The sequence below is a fragment of the Bos indicus genome, chromosome 22, assembly GCF_029378745.1.
Source record: "Bos indicus isolate NIAB-ARS_2022 breed Sahiwal x Tharparkar chromosome 22, NIAB-ARS_B.indTharparkar_mat_pri_1.0, whole genome shotgun sequence".
Taxonomy (NCBI): domain Eukaryota; kingdom Metazoa; phylum Chordata; class Mammalia; order Artiodactyla; family Bovidae; genus Bos; species Bos indicus.
Window position 1 is genome coordinate 49,189,732 of NC_091781.1, and position 21,494 is coordinate 49,211,225.

At 39.7% G+C, this 21,494-nt stretch overlaps 2 protein-coding genes across 7 annotated transcripts in view; one reads left to right on the plus strand and one right to left on the minus strand.

The window, feature by feature from the left end:
- Nucleotides 1-269, minus strand: part of RAD54L2 (RAD54 like 2) — a 113,491-nt gene extending 113,222 nt beyond the window's left edge. The window contains exon 1 of the mRNA XM_070776627.1: nucleotides 200-269. The gene's annotated coding sequence lies outside the window, so the exon portion shown is untranslated. The remainder of the gene's footprint in view (nucleotides 1-199) is intronic.
- Nucleotides 1-21,494, plus strand: part of DCAF1 (DDB1 and CUL4 associated factor 1) — a 92,233-nt gene that overhangs the window by 3,005 nt on the left and 67,734 nt on the right. For 2 of the 6 annotated variants that reach the window (XR_011563034.1, XM_019984439.2), the window contains exons 1-5: nucleotides 478-633; nucleotides 9,168-9,285; nucleotides 13,960-14,036; nucleotides 16,098-16,171; nucleotides 18,523-18,636. Coding sequence is in view for 5 of the 6 variants with exons in the window: in XM_019984439.2 (XP_019839998.2) it covers nucleotides 9,176-9,285; nucleotides 13,960-14,036; nucleotides 16,098-16,171; nucleotides 18,523-18,636 (375 nt within the window). In the remaining variant the exon portion in view is untranslated. Of the gene's footprint in view, nucleotides 1-173; nucleotides 272-477; nucleotides 634-1,064; nucleotides 1,934-2,913; nucleotides 2,966-9,167; nucleotides 9,286-13,959; nucleotides 14,037-16,097; nucleotides 16,172-18,522; nucleotides 18,637-21,494 lie in introns of those variants that run through there. The other 4 variants (XM_070776622.1, XM_070776623.1, XM_070776624.1 and 1 more) reach the window with 4 other exon arrangements.

The following is a 21,494-nucleotide window of genomic DNA, read 5'->3' on the forward strand; positions in this document are numbered from 1 at the left end:
ATTTTTATTGATTCTACAGGCTGGGTCTTGAACAGAAAGACAAAAACCAAAGCCTTTTGTTTAACGAGTGCCGTGATTTCTCACACGCTTTAGGAAATATTTTCTTAGATCCTGGTATGTTCTAGGTCCAATGGAGCAAATGGGAGACTAAAAGACTTCTACATGTCACACAGGGCCGAATAAAGTACTGAGAAGGTACCCAGCAGTTCCGGTGTTGGTCTGGGAGGATCGAGCCTCACTTTTCGCTTCCGTCTTCCTGAGCAGCCAATAAGTACGTAGCAGTTCGCGTTTATACTAAAACTACAAACCCCAGAAGTCAACGCGCGGGGCGCGCCAACCACGACTCGGTGGGTCCCGCCCCTAGGGGCGGAACTTTATTTCCCAGGCGGCGCCGGGGCTCGCCCTGGTGTTCTCCTCCCGCCTCCTGCCTGCGGTCCTCGCGCCAAGTCGGGAGGAGCGCGCGCGCGCGCGCGCAGGGCACGTAGCACGCGAGTGACGCATAATATGTGGGCCGCTCCGGAGCCGTGGTCGCGCTGTGTGTGAGTGAGGGAGAGTGAGTGCGGGACCTGAGGCGGTGTGTGTGAACTGTGGCCGCTGGCGGGGTCAGGGGGGAGCGGCGGAGCCGCCCGGAAGGTGAGTGGGGAAGGAAGGGGGACGCCTCTTTGAGAGGGGCGCGGGGAGACTGGACGCGTGGTCGGGCGGGCGGGAGAGTGGGCGCCGGGCTGGGGGAGGGGCGGCACCTGCCTGGGCCGCCGGCTGGGAGGGGGCGGGCCGGGCCTCCCGGGAGGCTTGGTCCAGGGCCTGACTAGACTTTTACTCCTCCAGATTTTGGGCTCGGGGGCGGGGCCTCCACGTTCTTCCTCCAGTCCGCAAAAGACGCTTCCCAAGAGTAACTCTTCCGCCCGGAGTGGGGGGCAAGGGTGTGCCCGCCCCTGTCTGGGGGAGGGGCCCCTCTCATTCCGCTCATCACTTTTTACTTCCCAGTCCTCCTAGTCTTAGTTCTGTACGGGGTGGAGGGTGTGTGTGGGGGGGTGGTCTCCATCTTCTTTGCCCTACGGCGGCCCCCTTCCCATTCTGTGTCTCCGCCTCTAGCTCCAGTCACCTGGGCGGGCTCTCTCCTCCCTCGGCCTCGTGCCACCTCCCTCTTGCACCCGCCCGGCTCTCTTTCGGGCGAGGTGGGGCGGGGCTCTCCCGGGACTCCTCCCATGCCGATGGTGGAGGGGAGGGGCGGAAGGCGAGGTGTGAGGTTCTGCAGATTAGAGCCAAACGTTGGAGCGCCCGCCAACCTTCCTGGGATCCTATTGACGAGGGTTATAGTTGTTTTTAACTGAGTGTCATTCGTTTGCTTAATTCTCTCTTCTTAGACGGTTTGCGTCTCACTTCCTCTTATTGCACTGTTAGCGCTCGGGATCGTTTTTGTTGAGGAAGTAGTTAGGGGCTGTTTGTAGAGGCTCTTTTTGAATCCCAGATGACTCGTCCATGTCATGTTGGCCTCAGTTTTTCCTTACTCTTGTCTTTTCAATGAAGCCTTTAAATTAGTCTACGTGTTTTAATTATTAGTAACATCTTCTTGTTCTAAACGCTTTGTTAGTGTACGGAGTGAGGTTCATTGGCAGTGTTCTGTAATTTTCTTGTCTCATTAAACCTTAAAAGGTTTATGTAAGCTTGTATTATTAGACTAGGAATTTGCTGTTTTTCTCCTTGATGCTGTCAAAATTTGGGTTTTGTATATTGCAATTATCCATTTTCTAGTGGTAATGTGTTTTTTAATATAAAGGAAATTGATACAGAATTTAGAAACTATAAAGGAAATCCTTTTATGCTCAAAATATTTTGGTTGTTGAGCACAGTGTTTTACTATTCTGTTGTACAGTAGTGAGACTTAATAGACGAGGAATCTGGTAGAATGAACCACTTGTTTGAAGTGATTGAGGTAAGTTGGTTTCTTACCAAATTATTTATGTTGTTTCTGTCACGGTTATGGACAGTAATAGACTGCTGGTATACAGGAACTCACATGTCGTACTAATTATTAGGTGAATTTTACTTGAAGCTCCAAATTTGTTTTTTTCCCCAGTGTGTGTGTGTGTTTTAAATAAGGAAGATTGGGTACAAGTATTTGTTTCAGAATTGTAACCTTATGGGATCTGTCGTTACAGTGAACTTTTTTTAGGCTTTGGGGTAGTTTTTAATTAAGCTAATAGGCTATACAGTACTGTGTATTACGAAAAGACAAGATGTTATGGTTTAATTTGAAAGTTACCAAAGGTAACAAAATAGTGGGACAGTGGTAGAGCTAGGATAGTGACATAGTGAAAAATCTTTCTTCTACCTTTATCCTTCAGAAAGTCAGTTACCTGCCGAAAAGTAATATTTTCTGTTTCTTACGTATTCCTCCAGGGACGGACAGACAGACACACACACACTCACACTTTGCTTTTATCACTTGACAATGTACTGAGTTCCATATAGGAAAGGAAATGCTTCTTAGTTTTCTTCTGCTTTTTAACTAGAAAAAAAAAATTCAAGTGTATTAAAAAGTTGAGAGTATAGTAAAATGAATACTTCTTTATCCATCTAGAGTCAACAGTTGTTATTATTTTGCCTTGTAGATGTGGTATGTATTTTGTGGAACCATTTGAAAATAAGTTGCAGGTACAGCACCCCTAAATACTTTGCAGGCATCCTTTGGGATAAAGGACTTTCTACTTTTTATCTTCATCGTGCGGCTTGAGAGATCTTAGTTCCCTAAACAGGGATTGAACCCAGGGCCCTGGTAGTAAGAGTGCCTGAGCCCTAACCACTGGATCGCCAGTAAATTCCCTCTACGTATTTTTTGTAGAGCTTTATATTATTCCATTTTGTGGACAGGGTTATTGTTTAACTCTTACAACAACCATTTCCCTTTTACAGATAAGGAAATTGAGGTTTGGAGAAGTTAAATAACTTGACCAAGATCTCACAGGTATGTTGGCAGAGTTGGGATTTGAATGCTTGAACCCCTTTTCTACCAAGTACCAGTCGAATGGCCTTGGGGACCTCTCTAAGCCCCTTTCCTCATCTGTAAAATAAGGACAATATGGCTGTAAAATTTCAGGATAATAAGTGTCTATTTCATACTAATATTCAGCGATTGGTAACTACTGTATCATTAGACTGGCCATAAATTCTGCATACCACTGGAAGAACTCACTTTGGAACATGGAATGAGTAATGTACCTTCACTGTCTTGTCCATAACAAGATGGCTACACCTTTTGCACTTTGTTAATAGTCTTTTATAGAGAGTAAAATGAATTTTCATTGCCATTATTATCTTAGTTTAAGTTTATATTTTCTCTAGGCAAATGATTTTCCCAAAGTTATAGTTATATTTGGGCATAGTTAATTTGAAATTTTGAAAATGACAGTAGAAGTCCATGTGTGTTTTTAAATTGAACTCTAAAATTTTACTATTTTAATGCACTTGAGTTGACCTTCATTAGAGATATTATTTCCTTTAAACTTTGCTTTTATAAGCCCTACTAGGCTGAGTGCTTAAGTTATCCAAGAGGCATTCCCTCTTGGACCTTCCCCCCCCCCCCCCCAATTAAAAAAATGGTAAAATTCATATACCACAAATTAACCATTAATCATGTAGTAGATTAGCAGTGTTGTGCAGCCATCACCTCCTTTAGTTCCAAGAAATTTTTATCACCTCACGACGAAACCCTATATCCATTAAGCAGTTACTCGCTACTTCTCCCTCCCCCAAGCTCCTGGCAACCGTTCTGCAGTTTTCTGTGTATGGATTTACCTATTCTGAATGTTTCATAGAAATAGAATCATAGAATATGTGACCTTTTCTGTTGGGGTTTTTTTGCCTGGCGTATTGTTGTAAAGGTTCATCCACAGCTGTAACATGTCTCAGTACTTCATTCCTTTCTGTGGTTGAATAATAACTGCATTGTATGAATATAGCCACATTTTGTTTATCCATTCATGTGTTGATGAACCTTTGGGGTTTTCCTCTTTTGAATATTGTATTCAAATATTCAAAACATACTCAATATTGTATTGAGTATGCTTTGAACATTTGTGTACAAGTGTTTGAATATCTGTTTTCAATTCTTTTGGTTACGTTCCTTGAAGTGGAACTTCTGGGTTGAGGTAATTCTGTTTAACTTTTTCTTATAAATTTTTTGAGGAGCCTTCGAACTGTTTTCTATAGCTGTTGTATTGTTTTACATTCCTGTCGGCAGTGTTCATTCGGTTTATCCATATCCTTGCTAGTGCTACCTTTACAGTTTTTTGGTTTTGATCATCCTAGTAGGTATGGTTGGTATCTTACTGTAGTTTTGATTTTTATTTCCCTAATGGCTATCTGTGTTGAACATTTTTTCATGTACTTCTTGGCTACTTGAACGTCTTCACTGGAGAAATGCCTGTTGAAGTACTTTGCCCATTTTTTCCGTCTGACGCTCTCCCACCTGAGCTATTTTGGCCACTTTGCCCGTTTTTGAATCAGGTTTCTTTGTTGTTGTTGAGTTGTAGGCGTTCTTAAATATTATGAATACTTGATCCTTATCAGCTCTGATTTGCAAATCTTTTCTTCCATTCTATGGGTTGTCTTTTCACTTTCTTGATAATGTATTTGGCACAAAAGTTTTAAATATTGAAGTCCAATTTATCTATTCCTTTGTTGCTTATTCTTTTGATGTCAGATGAACATCTCTTGCCAATTTCAAGGTCATGAAGATTTACCCCTGTGTTTACTTCTAAGAGTTTTATGGTTTAAACTCTTATATTGAACTCTTATACTTATTTTGAGATAATTTTTGTATGTGATGTGAAGCAAGGATCCAGCTTCATTCCTTGGTACGTGAATATTCAGTTGTCTCAGCACAATTTGTTGAAAGACCATTAGTCTTTCTAGTAATGGTCTTTCAACAAATTCGTTCGCTGTTGACTGGGTTTGGCCTACTTGTTGAATATCAGTTGAGCATAAGTGTGAGATTTTATTTCTGGACTCATAGTTCCACTGCATTGGTATATATATCTTTCCTTATGCCTGTATCACAGTATTTTGATTATTTTACATAGTAGTTTTAAAGTCAGATGTGTGAATTCTGTTTTTTTCAAGATCGTTTTGGTCATTTAGGATTCCTTGCAGTTACACATAAATTTTAGAATTGATATTTGCTCTAATGCAAAGAAGATCATTAGATCTTGTAGGGATTATGTTGACAATTGCCCCTTTTGGAGGATATTGCCATCTTCACAATATTAAGTGTTCTAATCCCTGACTCCAGGATGTCTTTGCATTTATTAGGTCTTTTTTAATTTTATTTTTTCCAGCAATGTTTTGTAATTTGCTTTGAGGAAGTTGTTTGCCTTTTTGGCTTAAATTGATTCCTTAGCATTTTACTTTTTTTAGTGCTATTTTGAGTGAAATTGTTTTGTTAATTTCATATTTGATTATTATTGCTAGTGTGCAGCAATACAAGTAATTTTTGTGTTAATGTTGTATTCTATAACTTTGCTAGCTTATTAATTCCAGTAGTATTTATTTGTCAGTTCTTTAGGATTTACTATATATTGGGTCATATCATCTGTCAATAACGATAATTTTACTTCTTCCTTTCCAACTTGGATGCTTTTTAATTTTTTTGTCTTAATTCTTCTGGCTAGAACTTCAGCACAGTGCTTAAGTTGTGAAAACAGAGATCTTTGTTTTGTTTCTGATTTTAGGGGGAAAGCTTTCAGTCTTTTCACCATTGAGCATGTGTTAACTGTTAGTTGCTTCAGTCGTGTCTGACTCTGCGACCTTATGGGCCCTGTAGCCCTCCAGGCTCCTCTGTCCTTGGGATTCTGCAGGCAGGAATACTGGAGTGTCTTTCCATGCCCTCCTCCAGGGGATCTTCCCATCCCGGGGTCAAACTCATGTTTCTTGCATTGCTGGTGGATTCTTTACTCACTGAGCCATCTGGGAAGCCCATGTCAGCTGTGAGTTTTTGTAATTAATGCTCTTTACCATGCCCTATTGAGGAAGTTCTGTTCCTGATTTAGCAAGTGTTTTTCACAAAAGGATGTTGGATTTTGTCAGATGCTTCTTCTATATCAATCACAGGCTCACCGCCTCCCCTTCATTCTATTAATGTATTGTGTTACTTTAATTGATTTGCATATATCAAACCACCGTTGTATTCCTGGGCTAAATCCGACTTGGTTGTGGTATCTCATCCTCTTAATGTCCTGCTGTTTTCATCTTTCTAGTATTTCATTAAGGATTTTTACATCTATTTTCATAAAGCATATTGGTCTGCAGATTGCTAGTGATATTATCTGTCTTTAGTATCAGGGTAGTATTGGCTTTATGTACATTAGGAAGTCTGCCTCCTCTTCAATTTTTTGGAATAATTTGAGGAGTAATCGTAATTCTTTCAAGTGTTGGGTGGAATGCACAAGTAAAGCTGTTTCTCCTGCACTTTTAGAATGTGTTGTAAGAGATTAACTTTGCTGTTACCATATGTTACTACTTTCCTCAGTCTTTAGATCTCTTACCTCAGCATAAAATTTTACTGAGGGAAACATTGATAAAATTGGGGGAAACTTTGATAAAATCATCGCCCCATTCTACCCCTTGGCTAATACTCCTCCAGATTGTCAAGGTCATAAAAACAAGGGAAGATTCAAAAACTGTCACAGACCATAGGACATTAGGGAGACATGACAACTAAAAGTAATGTGTCCTGGATGAGATCTTGGAACAGAAAAAGAATGTGAATGGAAAAGCTGGTGAACTGTGAGTCAGATCTGGAGTTTAGTTAAAAGTAATGTACTGATTTTCAGTTTCTTAATTTTGACATCACGTCACTATAAGATAACATTAGGGGAACCTGAACTGAGCGACGGGTGTATGGGAATTCTCTTTGCTGTCTTCACAACTTTAAAAAAAAATAAACCTGTAATTATTCTGGGGCTTCCCTGGTGGTTCAGATGGTAAAGAAGCCACCTGCAGTGTGGGAGACCTGGGTTCGATCCCTGGGTTTGGAAGATCCCCTGGAAAAGGGAACGGTGACCCATTCCAGTATTCTTGCCTGGAGAATACTATGGACAGGGAGCCTGACAAGCTATAGTCCATGGGGTCTCAAAGAGTCAGACATGACTGAGCGACTACACTTCATTCTAAGTAAATTTATTTTTAAAAATGCATTTATAGTTAGGTTGCAGTCAAAAATATACCTTGGGTCTTCTCAAGTTGAAGTCACAAGTCCATATTATTTGGTCACATTTGCAGTATTTCTCTTATGTCTTTGGCTATAAAACTGAAAATGTGGATTCTTTGTAGAAAAGAAGCATTTTAACTTTGTTTTGAAAATATTCTTTGGATTTAGGGGTAGCTCAGGTGACAGGAATCACTGTCTACTATTAGAATTGCCTCAATTTGATTAAAAGATAAATGTTTAAATTTAGAGTGGTGGTGGTGGTTTAGTCTCTAAGTTGTGTCCCCCACTCTTGCAACCCCATGGACTGTAGCCTGCCAGGCTCCTCTGTCCATGGGCTTTTCCAGGCAAGAATACTGGAGTGGGTTGCCATTTCCTTTTCCAGGGAATCTTCCTGACTCAGGAATCGAACCCAGGTCTCCTGTACTGCAGGCAGGTTCTTTACCAACTGAGCTATGAGGGAAGCCCAAAATTTAGAGGGTTGATGGTAAATGTATTTCTTTGGTCTTACGTCAGATGCCTTTAGAACAAAGAACAAATAATCCTAGATGAGCTAGTGATTTTTTTTTTTGGACAAAGTTTTTTATAGAATGGTTGCTGTGTCTGTGAAAATATACATTTGCATGTCAGGATTTGACATTTTGATCCTAAGACTGCTTTGGCAAGAGAAGTAAACTATCTGAACATTTGGGTCTCATTTATCCCTTCTGGAATCACTTGTAAACCTCTCTTCCCCAAGTCGATGTCTCATATGGCTGCTCCAGAGCCTGTCTCACCTCCCTGCCCTGCACCCCTGGGCTCATCACTCAGCTCAGCAACTTTTTCTGCCTTTCTCCAGCCTGTTATCCTCCTTCCAGGAGCTGTGAGATAGATTAGGAAGCCTGAAGAACAAATTAGTTTATAATATTCCTTCCCAGCTTTCATGTTGGTAATGATAACCACTTCATTTCTTGGTCTTTTGTTAAGAATTAACAGGAATGTGTTACTTATCTTTCATAGAATTTTCCCCTGAAGACTTACAAGAACACAGTCTTTCTGGGAGTATTTGCTATATTTTGTGTCTTAAAAAAAAGAGCAGCTTCACAGATTTGGACCTCAGATCTAGATTTGGGATTATTGTACATAATAATGTACAGATACAGGTTGTAGAGTGTCCCTGTGAGACCTTTCATGAACTGAAATGACATAAAGTGAAGCAGTTGCCTTAGGACACGTCTTGCTAACGGATGCACAAAGATTGAGATAAAGCCCAGATGCTCGTAGGCACAGTTCAGAGCTGTAGTAGCTTATTGCTGAGTGTAGTTCGTATGAAAGGAGCTTGGTGGCGCCTTTCTCTGCTTGGAGTTGCAGCAGTGAGAATGGCTTGCTGCGAAACCAACACAATATCCTCTTCAGATTTCTTTGGGTTAGCAAAACATACTAATATAGGTCTTTCATAAAAATTGTTCAGTTGCTAAGCCGTGTTTGACTCTCTGAGCTGAGAAAACTGCAGCATGCCAGGCTTCCCTGTCCTTCACTGTCTCCAGGAGTTTGCTCAGACTCGTGTCCATTGAGTCAGTGATGCCATAAAAATGATGTGGCATAAAGTGAACTTCTGAAAAGCAGGGATACATGTGTGTGTGTTTCTGAGAGGAGAGAGAAACCATAGGTTTTGCCTGATTCTTAGGAATTCCTGCTCATAGAAAGGTTAAAAATCATGATTTTGATCCAGTTCCCAAAGTCTAGCAAACAGCTTGAGAAAGGTGAACAGACTTGTTTGTCAGACCTTTATGAGTATCCAGGTCCCCAGTCCCAGATTTTGCACTGTACCACAAATAAAATTATCCAAGGGTTAAATTTTGCATACTTTTAACTTCCTTGTTGTTCATCCTTTTTTTCCCTCCCTCACTTTCCCTTTTGTAGAAAGTCTGTCAGGTTTATTTGCCTGTGTTAATTTGTGTGTTTGTGTTTTGCTTCTTCCCAGGTCAAGCCATGACTACAGTAGCGGTCCATGTGGACTCCAAAGCTGAGCTCACTACCCTGTTGGAGCAGTGGGAAAAGGAACATGGCAGTGGGCAGGACATGGTACCCATCCTTACCAGGTATGACCAATTAAGTGTTTTTTCTTTTAAAGGAAATTTGGGGATTTCCAGGTGGTCCAGTGGTTATTATTCAGGGCTTTCACTGCCAGGGGCACAGGCTCAGCACCTAATTGGTGAACTGAGATCCTGCAAGCTGTGCAACGTGGCCAAAAAAGAAACATTGGAGAATAGTGTAGAACATTATCATTTTGTGAATTCTTAATACATTTTTTTTCCCTGTCAGAACTAGTCTTTATGTCTCTGTCTTGAAGCTTTTAAAATTGCTTCCTTTTCCTCTCAGGCTCTTTTGTTGTCATGCTCTTTCGTAGGTTCTTCTCCTGCCAGTGTTTTAGCTCCAGAGTTTTGTTGGTGGTTCTTTTCTCTCTTCACGCTAGATATTTTACCTAGTTTCACCTCTGTCCATGATTTAAAAAATTATTCTCAGTCTCTTTTTCTACCTCAGGCTCCTCTTTATAAAAATTTTAGACCCATTTCTCAGCTACTGGTGTATACATCCTTTCCTGGTTGTTCCACAGACACTTGAAACACACTGTGTCCAAAATAGAGCTTCTTGTCATCATCCTGCCTCCGTCTTCATTCACAGCATGTACTTTTGTACTCCCTGCCTTGGTGCAAATGGTTTTTTTTTTTTTTTTCTTTTTTTCTTTTTTTTTGGCATTTTATTTATTTTTTTTATTTTTATTTTTTACTTTTAATAATTTTTCTTAAAATTTATCCTGAACCCTCTTCCCTCCTCCCTCCCCATACCATCCCTCTGGGTCGTCCCAGTGCACCAGCCCCAAGCATCCAGCATCGTGCATTGAACCTGGACTGGCATTAAACTAAAATCTGAAAACCATCCTCCCTAGTGTATTCCTTTCCTAGCACAACCTAGTCACCAAGCCCTGAGGATTTCTGCTTCCTCTTGTTCCCCTTCCCTGTCTCTTCATTAGGTATTGATCATATCTTGGCTGACTTATTAGGCAGCGTGCATTATCCCTGTCTCCAGTTTACCCTCTTCTAATACAACATCCTCTTTGCTGAAAGATTTATCTTTTTCACACACAAATCTGATTGTCATACCTCAACTTGTAATTCTTTTCTGGCTCTCTTTTCCTACAAAATGAAATGTAAACTTTAGAGTGGCTTATGATGCTGTTTATAATTTGGCCCCTACTTCCTTTTTCTGCCTCATAGTGTTGTTCTTTTTTAGTGAGGAATAGTACCATGTTTTCCAGTGTCTGTTTGCCTTTATATTTGCTGTTTCTTTGGCTTGAAAAACCTTTCTTTGGTATATCTGCCTGGCAAGCTCTAGTCTTTTCAGGAAGCAGTTCAAGAATCATGTCTGTAAATACCATATGATACCACTTATACATGAATTCTTAAATATGACACAATATGACCCAATGAACCTGTCTATGAAGCAGAAATGGAATCATGGACATAGAAAAACAGACTGGTGGTTGCTGAGGGGAGGGGAGGGAGTTGGGAGAGGGGTGGAATGGGAGGTTGGGGTTAGCAAATCTAGTCTTTTATATATAGAATAGATAAACAAAAAGGTCTTACTGTAGCACAGAGAATTATATTCAATATCATGATAAACCATAATGGAAAAGGATATTTAAAAATGGAATACATGTACGAATATGTATAACTGAATCACTTTGCTGTACAGTGGTAATTAACATTGTAAATCAACTATATTTTGATTAAAAAATCTTTCTCTCATTTTAATTACCACTTGTACTGTAATTATCATTTTACATGTGTCTCCTTACTAAACTCTAAGTTTTCTGAGGGCAAGTACTTCCCATTTTTATTGGTGTCTCCTCATGTCTCTTCAGACAGTGAAGACTTGCCCTTAAAGGTACATAGTGAACTGTGTGGTACATAATTTTATTGAATGACTGTGTTGAGGAGAGAGAGTGAAAAATAGACTAGGGAGGGATACCCGTGATTTTTGTTAACAGGAAGTCTTTGAAACAACAGGCTGTTTAATATCTAATCTTTGATATAACAGAAAAAAAATTTTGTTTATGCAATGATCTATTCTCTAGGGATAAAGAGAACTATGGTCTTATGAAAGGTTAAACAGGGATAAATGCTTTGTTCATAACTGCTCTTGATGCGAAACATGTGAAAGTACAGTTTTTTATTTTAGGGAAAGGATTTTTGCTGACTGGTGGAAAGTGGATTTGCATTTGTAGAGGCATTGGAGATGAAGAATTACTAATCACAAGCTACTTGAAATGTAGCCATATGAATTAAAGAATCTTAAATATTGTGCATTTAACATGTGGATTATTGATTGATGTAATTTTGAAAGGAGGAGAGAGTGATAAATGGTACTGTTCATGGTAGACTCACTAAATTTCTCAAAAAATGTTTTTTAATGTTTTATTTTTGGGGATTCCCTGGTGATCCAGTAGTTAGGACTCAGCACTTCCACTGCCAAGGGCCCAGGTTCAATACCTGGTTGGGGAACTAAGATCCTGCATGCTGTGTGGTGAGGCCAAAAACAAGTTACTGTATTTTCAGGATTATTTCATATTATTTATCATATTTGACCCTGAACTTTGTCATTATACTGTGCTATTCAGCAGAACCCTATGTTCAAGAAGGTAACTATCTGGGAGGCAACTAAATGGATCTAAAAAAAAGTGGGTAGTGTTACAGAATAGTAGGTAATAAAGTGCTAGATCGGGCAGATGGTTTGTGAATATTCCAGGGCTTAGAAAAATGGAAAGAATTTGAATAAGCCTGTTTCTTCTATTCACTCAAGTGTTTGAGGACCTTTTGTTTATCAGGACAGCTTCCTCATTTGTTAGTAAAACTATCACTGACAGCCACATTGTTAAAAGGTAGCCATCCTCTGAGCTACTTGAAAAAGACTGCCTGTATAGCCAGGCAGTAGAAAGCTAAGATTAGGGTACTGGGTTTTCACTCCAAATCCAGTGGGCCTTCCAATATAGTATGTGGTAAGGTTCCTTGGAACAGGGGCTTGAAAGTTGTTAGAATATATATTGATGAAAAGCAAAGAAGACAAGGTTTTCTAGGAAAAGTGAAAATGTGCCTGAAAAGGGTATCTATCTAGGGGAGAATGAACGGCATGTTTCTGTGGCAGGGAGGAAATGGGCTCCACCAGAGTGCAGGGTGAATATATGTTAGGAATGGAAGCTAAAATTACATGGAGCAAAGATCGTAAAAAGTATCTTCAAGGCTAGACTGAGAATTTAAAGATGCAGTAGGATGAGTTAAAAGTATATTTTAGATGGGGCAGAATGCCTACCGTCCTCCAGACTGTGGGTCTGTTAGTTCACTGGTTATTTCCTACAGTATTTTCTGTAAGAGGTTACAGAAAAACCTGAATGAGCATTTTGACCAGTGCAGTAATTTATAGTTGACCCATGGTTGCTTGAATCTGTGAATGTGGAGGGCCAACTGTACTCGGCCATTTTTATGTAAAGGACTTGACAGAGGATTTTAGTGTCCCTGGGAGGTCCTGGAACCAATTCCTTACAGATGCCAAGCTATGACTGTGTGTTGTATAATGCTCTGATAGAATCTTTACTTGTAAAACCACCACCTAGATCAAGTTATAGAACTTGAGAACTACCTCCAGAAGGCTCCCTCCTGCTGCATCACATCAGTATTTGCCTTAGATTGACTGGTTTTCTATTTTTTTTAAATAATAATTTTATTTATTTATTTTTGGCTGTGCTGGGTCTTCATTGCAGCGTGTGAGCTTCGCTTGGGTTGCACCAGCTCTAGGGCGCATGGGCTCGGTAATTGCAGCTCCCAGGCTCAATAATTGTGGCGCATGGACTTACACAGTTGCTCCAAGTCTTCGGGGACCTTGTGGGTTCTTCCTGGATCAGGGATGAACCCATGTCTCCTGCATTCGCAGGTGAATCCTTTACCACTAAGCCATTGAAGGAGCCCCATTTGTTCTTTTTTTCCCCCTAATTTGTTTATTTTTAATTGGAGGATAATTGCTTTACAATAGTGTTGTTTTTTGCCATATATCCACATGAATCAGCCATAAGTATACATATGTCCCCTCCCTCATGAACCCTCCCTTTGTTTTTGATTCCCAGTTTTCATAGGAACAACACCTAAGTAGTTCTGATGTCAAGCTCTGTTCTAAGCAGAGTGCATATATATCAAGTTAAACCTCAGGGAAAGTCTAAGATACACACTGTTATCCTCATATTACAGGTTAGGCACAGAGAGGGTAAGTAATTTGAAAAAAGTCAAAAACAGTAGAAAGGTCTGAAGTCTGCTGTTTTGAGAGTAGAGAGTCCAAAATAGTATGGTCTGGACATTTCTGGTCAAGACTTAAAGAAATGATTGAAGTCAGGAGATATTTTGTTAGGTAGAGCTAATAAGAAGTACTGCAATGGGGAAGGGGAGAAAAAGGAAGGATTTAAGGATGTCTCCTGGGCTTTTGGCTTCTGAGGGGATAGTAGTGCTGTTTTTTGAGACAGGAGAGTTGGAGAGAAGAATGAATTTGGGAGTGGAAATTGTTTTATGAGATGGTTGGTTAGATCTTTATGTTTGTCAGGACAACACCCTCTTTCTAATTTTTTGCTTTTATTTTGTACCTTGACGGTTGCGTTGACTATTGTAGGTGGTGGTACATCTTTTTTTTTCGTATGCTTGTTTAGCATTGACCTTGTCTTCCCTTTGTATTAGGATGTCTGAATTGATTGAAAAAGAAACTGAAGAATATCGTAAGGGGGATCCAGACCCATTTGATGATCGGCATCCTGGTGAGATCTGTGTTTTCTTAATTCTGGCTCTAATTTTCTTACAAAAGAAAACTGCTTACTATAAGGACTATTTTTCAGTTGAAATAGAATTTCTTAAAATATTGCTCAAGATGGGGGCAGCAAGGAAAAATACATTCCTGGAAAAATGGAAATATTTTTAATATTTATCGAGTACTTAAAGGAATTAGATTATATAGATATACCTTATTAGTTGAAATGATTACAAAGATTTAAAAGGAAGAAAAATGTTCTCTCTTTTTGACTTTGGAACCAGAAGATGTTATACTCTGTGTGCCTTCATCTTTCTAACAACAATAATTATCCTTTTACTAATGGGGAAATGTGGTTGAGAATGCATTTAATGCCTTTTAGTTATGAAATTGATACTTGGAACCTTGAATAATAAATGGACTTCTTGGTGTCTACTTTAATGTTCCAGTAGCTAAAATATGCTACCTCAGGTTAACGTGATTTTCTTTGGGTCAGTGAGCCATGAAGACCTAGCCTGGTTTGGCATGGAATTTGCTACAGTACAGAACTATGTGGGACTCGAGACTGCCATTTTATATCCGAAGGTAGATTACCAGGGGGCACAACTTAAGTCATATGGGTCCACGCAGCATATAAATTTTCTCTTTATAAAACCAGAAGCAGTTCTTTTTGGAGAGAAGAGACAGATCTTGTAAGTGGAGAGACAGTGAGAATGAGTGGAACTTAATAAAAATAAGAACATTGTATATCCACCTGAATGTACCAGTGTTATACTTCTGTTTCTTAGACTTTTATTCCCAAATGTAAGTGAGCTAGGCATTTCAGATTGAGTGTCTAGTTATTATGTGATGTTACCTGCTGCTCTTGTCCTAGATATCCCCACTTGTGATTTTGAGAACTATTTGCTTAATGAACTCACATCTTCAGTAAGGCAGTAAGAGCAAGAAAAAGTGGGAGAGTGAAAATAAAGTAATTCATGGGATTGTGAAAAGAATTAAAAGAGATGATCATGCTTAGTGACATTGCCTTGGAAAGGATGAAATGGTAACAAGGAAGAAGGGAGAGAAGAATGCCTTTTTTCAGTAGAGATTTAAAGACAATTTATTTCCTCTGTCTCTTATATTAAAACATTATTTGTCACTAGGCATAATTTCTTTAAAAAAGAATAAGGGTCTTAGTTTCATCATTTATAAACAGAAAGTTAGGTAATCTGAGGTCCACATTTGTTTTTCTGATGCCATTCTCTAACTTCTGTTCTGTGAAGTACTTTGGGGTATTAATTACAGGTTGGTAAAAACTTTTTATCGGCAATTTATATCTTCATCTGAAACTCTATCCTTTGACTAAACTTGCCACTCTAAAAGGAAAATTAAATAAAATAGATGATACCTGTTTTAAAAGCAAACCAATAATTTTCCCAACGATTAGCAAATTCTTTCATTTTTAGGCTGTGTATTGAGTAAATCCTAGATTTCTGGCCTCCTTTGTATTTCTAGGAGCTCAGAAGTTAAGATGACCAAGTTCACTTTATCTTTAGCATTAGGTGATTGCTTGGTGGGACTCCCCTCGCCCTCAAACCTGGCCTGTTGTTACAGGTTTGAGGACGTACTGCTGCTGCTGTTGGCATTATAGCTGAGAGACTGGGCTTGGAGCCTGTTTTCACTCCAGGCCACCCATCAAGAGAAGCTATGCTTCCTTCCTTTTTCTCTTTGGGAGGTCAGGTGTTTACATTCTCTTAGGATCCTTTATGATTCTTCCATAGACCTTGTATACTCTGAGTGACGCTAGTCTGGGTCTTGTGCTCATTTGTTTAATTTGGCCTTGATGTGTAGACAGTATACTGGGAGATGGGAAGGTTAGAAAGCAGTGTTTGAAGTTTTTGTCATTTTTAGTTTTAAAGAATGCTTCTTATGAGATCTAGTTCATCAAGAGAATCTTTTCTTCGTTTCTGTTAATTTTTGCTGGCCTTTTAATGGTACTTAAAACCACCCTTGTTCCTTTCCAGAGGTCTGAGTTGCTTAACTGGGATGACTTACTCATTCCTTTGCTCCTCCCCTCTTCTTTCGGCAGGTCGAGCTGATCCAGAGTGTATGCTGGGCCATTTGCTGAGAATACTCTTCAAGAATGATGATTTCATGAATGCAGTAGGTTTCCTTCTTACTTTTCTCCAGAGATTATCATCAACAGATGCTTTACCTTTATTTTTCTGTAAATTGTCTACTTTCTCCTGAGGCCTTGACAAAGTTGGGAATAGAGTGCATAGATTTTTTAATCTGGTATTGGTTCAATACCAGACTAAAATAAGACTGGTATTGGTTCAATACCAGACTAAAATAAGATTAATTATGGACTTCTTCATTACCAAAGTCCTGGCTGTGGCCAGGGTATTTTCTCTTTGGTGTTCAGTTGCATATTGATGAGGGTTCTCAAGGCATCTATGCTCATACTGGAGTGAGATGATTTTGAATTTGGAAATATAGAAGTTCTCTTGGATTCCTGAATGGAAAAATTAAGAGTGGTGTGTGCAGCATGCTTCTGCACTGACACTGGGTGTGCACACTGTGTGTGTGCATGCTGTGCACTGGACATGTGGAGGGAGGAAAGGAAGGAAAGGAAGTCAAATAACCTGAGGTATTTCACTCAGGTCTGTTGAGTAAATGAGGGGGAAAAGTATGTATTACAGCTCCTAAACATAGTAATAATTCATAGTAATAATTACGTTTGTTTTTGGAGGCAAATAGCATGATACTTGAGAGCATGGGCTTTGGGGTCCATGTTTGGGGTTTAAATGCAGCTCTACTTTTCTTTGACATTTTGATCTGTGGGCAGCTTAAGCCTCTCTAAGCTTTATTTCTCTAATCTATAAAATGGGGATGGTAGTGATTAACCTTAAAATATTTTTGTAATCCTTGAATGAAATTAAGTCTGAAAAGTGCTTGGTGTAGAACCTGGCACATGAGGGCTCAGTAGTTACTATCTATCTTAATTCTCAGTTTTACTTCTCTTTCACTGGTAGCTCTCCTCTGCTTCACGTCACTTCCAGCTTGCCTTCTAATCCCCACATGGATATTTCCCAAAGGCACCTTGAGTTCTGCATGTCTAATTGCTTGCCCCGTAGTCTGTTTCTCTTATTCTCTAGCTCAGTAATGGTGTCCTTTCCTAACCAGCTAGAAGTTCCTTTATTCCTCTAGCGTGTGTGCATGCTCAGTCATGTCTGACTCATCTTTGTGACCCCATGGACTGTAGCCCACTGGGCTCTTCTGTCCATGGGATTTTTCCCAGCAAAAATACTGGAGCAGGTTACCATTTCCTCCTCCAGGGGATTTTCCCGACCCAGAAATCGAACCTGCATCTTTTGAGTCTCCTGCATTGGCATCTCCTGATTGTTTACCACTGGCGCCACCGGGAAAGCCCCCTTTATTCCTCTAAGCTCTCTTATTCAGTGAAGTTAACAGCTCTTATGGATCCCTACCCCTTAGCCTTCACAAATTCCTCGACTTCTTTCTGCCCTTGTTCCCAGACCTTAGGCTAACCACCACCATATCTCTGTTGGTACTGCAATAGCCTCTTAATTGGTTTCTCTTCTTATCTTGTCTTCCTCCAACCCATTCTTTATCAAATGCAAAAAGTGATCATGGCACTCACTGTCTTGCTTAAAATGCATTAGTGGTTTCCCATTGTTCTCAGGATGAACTTTAAATTTCTTATTTTGGTTTATAAACCTGTTTGTCATGGCCTTTGTTCTTTCAATTTTTAGTTCTTGCCCTTTGCCTCCTTTCCTTTTCACCCCTCATTAGCTGTTCCTCCTTGTCCTTCATGTTCTTGCTGGAACCCCTTCCTCTCTGCAGCCTTTACTGATTCCTTTGCAAGCTTTATGATCTCCTCCAGGCTTCTGTGGCATCCTGTACTTATGATACTTGTTTTTCCCAGCTGTCACCTTTTTTGGATTCTGAAGCTTTTGGTGATGGGACTGTGTCTTATCACTATTGTATATCCAGTAACAGAACACGGTGACACTTAGAGATCCAGTGTTTTTTTATCTGATGAGTGCCAAAAAGAAAGCATTATTAATATATAAAATAAAATAAAAAATATATATATATAAAATATAAAACTCAAAGTTTTGTCATTAATCATTGTCAAGAATCAGGGAGGGGTGAGGGGAGGCTTGTTTTGCCCTGTTTTGTCTTTCTAAAAAAGTATAAGCATGGGAGGTGATTTTTTTGTGATAACTCTTGAGTTTTAATTTCTGTGGTTGCTGAGTTGTTGTTTGAAGGGAATATGACTTTAAAGTGACAGAAGAACTTGTATGGTATCATGGCATAGCAGGATCATATTTCCAGTAATTATAGGTTTAGTTAGTAATGTTAGGTATAGTCTTACAGTCTTCTTTAATATTCTGTAGGCAAGCTATGGGAATATGGTATGGATTTACTAGACTTCATTAATTTGATTGGGTTGAATTTCAGATGAAAAGTATCACTCTTCTTTACAGCTGGTGAATGCATATGTGATGACAAGCCGAGAGCCCCCTTTAAACACTGCAGCTTGCAGACTCCTACTGGACATCATGCCCGGGCTGGAAACTGCTGTTGTCTTTCAAGAAAAGGTACTTACTAAAAAGAAAAGTCATCGTTTCATTAAATTTTCAAAAAATGTTTATTTGTTGGTTGCGTCAGGTCTTGGTTGTGGTACCTGGCGCGTGGGGCCCCTGTTGCGTCATGTGGGATCTTCTGTTGCAGCGCACAGGCTCTCTAGTTGGGGCTGGTGGGCTCCGTAGTTGTGACTGTCGGGCTTAGCTGCTCTGCAGCATGTGGAATCTTAGTTTCCTGTCTGTGTGTGTGTGGTAGTTGCTCAGTTGTGTCGGACTCTGCCACCGCATGAACTGTAGCCTGCTAGGCTCCTCTGTCGATGGAGTTCTCCAGGCAAGAATACTGGAATGGGGATCCATTCCCTTCTCCAGAGGATCTTCTCAACCCAGGGATTGAACCTGGGTTTCCTGCATTGCAGGCAGATTCTTTTCCTGCTTGAGCCACCACAAAGCCTCTTAGTTTCCTGACCAGGGATCAAACCTGCATCCCCTGCATTGCTTGGTGGGTTCTTAACTACTGGACCACCAGGGGAAAGTCCCATCATTTTATTATTTAATTGAATGGTGCTCTGTTTGATTTTTCTTTATTAAAATAATTGTTACAGTTTTTTCTTATTATATTTTATTATAGTAGCAATCTATATTATAAAAACTTAAGAAAACAAGAAAAAATTAAAGTAACTATTTAGTGAGTACTTAAATAGTATTTGCTACTTGTGTGTACAGTATTTTTAAAATCTTAAATCATATTTTTAGAATGGATTTTTGATCCTATCCAAACTCTGATTTTTTTTTAGTTGAAAAAATTTAATTGTTTCTTTACAATGTTATGTTAGTTTCTGTTGTACAGCAAGATAAATCAGTTATGTGTATGCATATGGCCACCCTTTTTTAGGTTTTCTTTCCATTTAGGTCACCACAGAGCATTGAGTAGAGTTCCCTGTGCGATACAGTAGGTTCTCATTAGTTACCTATATTATGTATAGTAATATGTCATATAGTATATATGTCAATCCCAGTCTCCCATTTCATCCCACCTTCCCCTTTCCTCCTTGGTAACCGTAAGTTTGTTTTCCACATCTGTCATTTGTGACTCTGTTTCTGCTTTGCAGATAAGTTCATCTGTAACATTTTTCTAGATTCCGCATATAAGCTATGTTATCCTTATCTTTCTCATACTGACTTACTTCACTCCGTATGCCAGTCTCTAAGTCCATTCATGTTGCTGTAAATGGCATTATTTTAGTCCTTTTTATTACTGAGTTATGTTTTGTTGTATACTTGTACCACATCTTTATTCCTCTGTTGATGAATGTTGAGGTTGCTTCCATGTCCTGGCTATTGTAAATAGTGCCTCATCGCAGTGTGGGCATCCTTTTGAATTACGGTTTTCTCTGGTTATATATCCAGGAGTGGGATTGCTGGCTCATGTTTCTATTTCTAGGTTTTTCTAGCTCTATTTCTAGGTTTTTCAGCAACCTCCATATTCCATAGTAGCTGTACCAATTTACATTTCTACCAACAATGTAGAAGATTTCCCTTTTCTCCATACCCTCACCAGCATTTATACTTTATGGATTTTTTGATGATGGCTGTTCAGACTAGTGTGAGGTGATACCTCGTTGTAGTTTTTAAAACATATCTTTTTTTATTTACTTATTTATTTGGCTATGTCGGGTCTTAGTTGTGGCATGAGGAATCTTCAGTCTTAAGTTGCGGCATGTGGGCTCTGTGGTTCTGAGTTGTTGTTTGAAGGGAATTTGACTTTAAAGTGGCAGAAGAACTTATGTGGTATCATCATGGCGTAGCAGGATCATAATTATTTCTAGCAATTATCGGTTTAGTTAGTAATGTTAGGTACAATCTTATAGTCTTCTCCTCTTGCCTTCAGTCTTTCCCAGCATCAGGGTCTTTTCCAGTGAGTCAGCTCTTCCCATCAGGTGGTCAAAGTATTAGAGCTTCAGCTTCAGTATCAGTGCTTCCAATGAATATTCAGGATTGATTTTCTTTAGGATTGACTGGTTTGATCTCCTTGCCATCCAAAGGACTCTCAAGACTGTTCTCCAACACCACAGTTCAAAAGCATCAATTCTTCAGTGCTCAGCCTTCTTTACGGTCCAACTCTCACATCCATACATAAATACTTGAAAAGCCATAGGTTTGACTATATGAACCTTTGTCAGCAAAGTAATGTTTATGCTTTTAAATAAGCTGTCTAGGTTTGTCATAACTTTTCTTCCAAGGAGCAAGCGTCTTTTAATTTCATGGCTGCAGTCACTGTCAGCAGACATCAGGAGCCCAGGAAAATAAAATCTGTCACTGTTTATACTTTTTCCCCATCTATTTGCCATGAAGTGATGAGACTGATGGGACCAGATGCCATGATCTTAGTTTTTTGAATGTTGAAATTTAAGCCAGCTTTTTCACTCTCCTCTTTGACTCTCATCAAGAGGCTCTTCAGTTCCTCTTTGCTTTCTGCCATTGGGGTGGTGTCATCTGTGTACCTGAGGTTATTGCAGCTTGTGCTTTATCTAGCCCGACATTTCGCGTGATGTACTCTGCATGTAAGTTAAATAAACAGGGTGATAATATACAGCCTTGATGTACTCCTTTCCCAATTTGGAACCAGTCTTTGTTCCATGTCTGGTTCTAACTGTTGCTTCTTGACCTGCATGCAGGTTTCTCAGGAGGCAGGTAAGGTGGACTGACTGGCATTTGCATCTCTTTAAGAATTTTCCATGGTTTGTTGTAGAGAAGGAACTGACAACCCACTCCAGTGTTCTTGCCTTGAGAATCCCTGAAACAGGGGAGCCTGGTGGGCTGCCATCTATGGGGTTGCACAGAGTTGGACACGACTGAAGCGACTTAGCAACAGC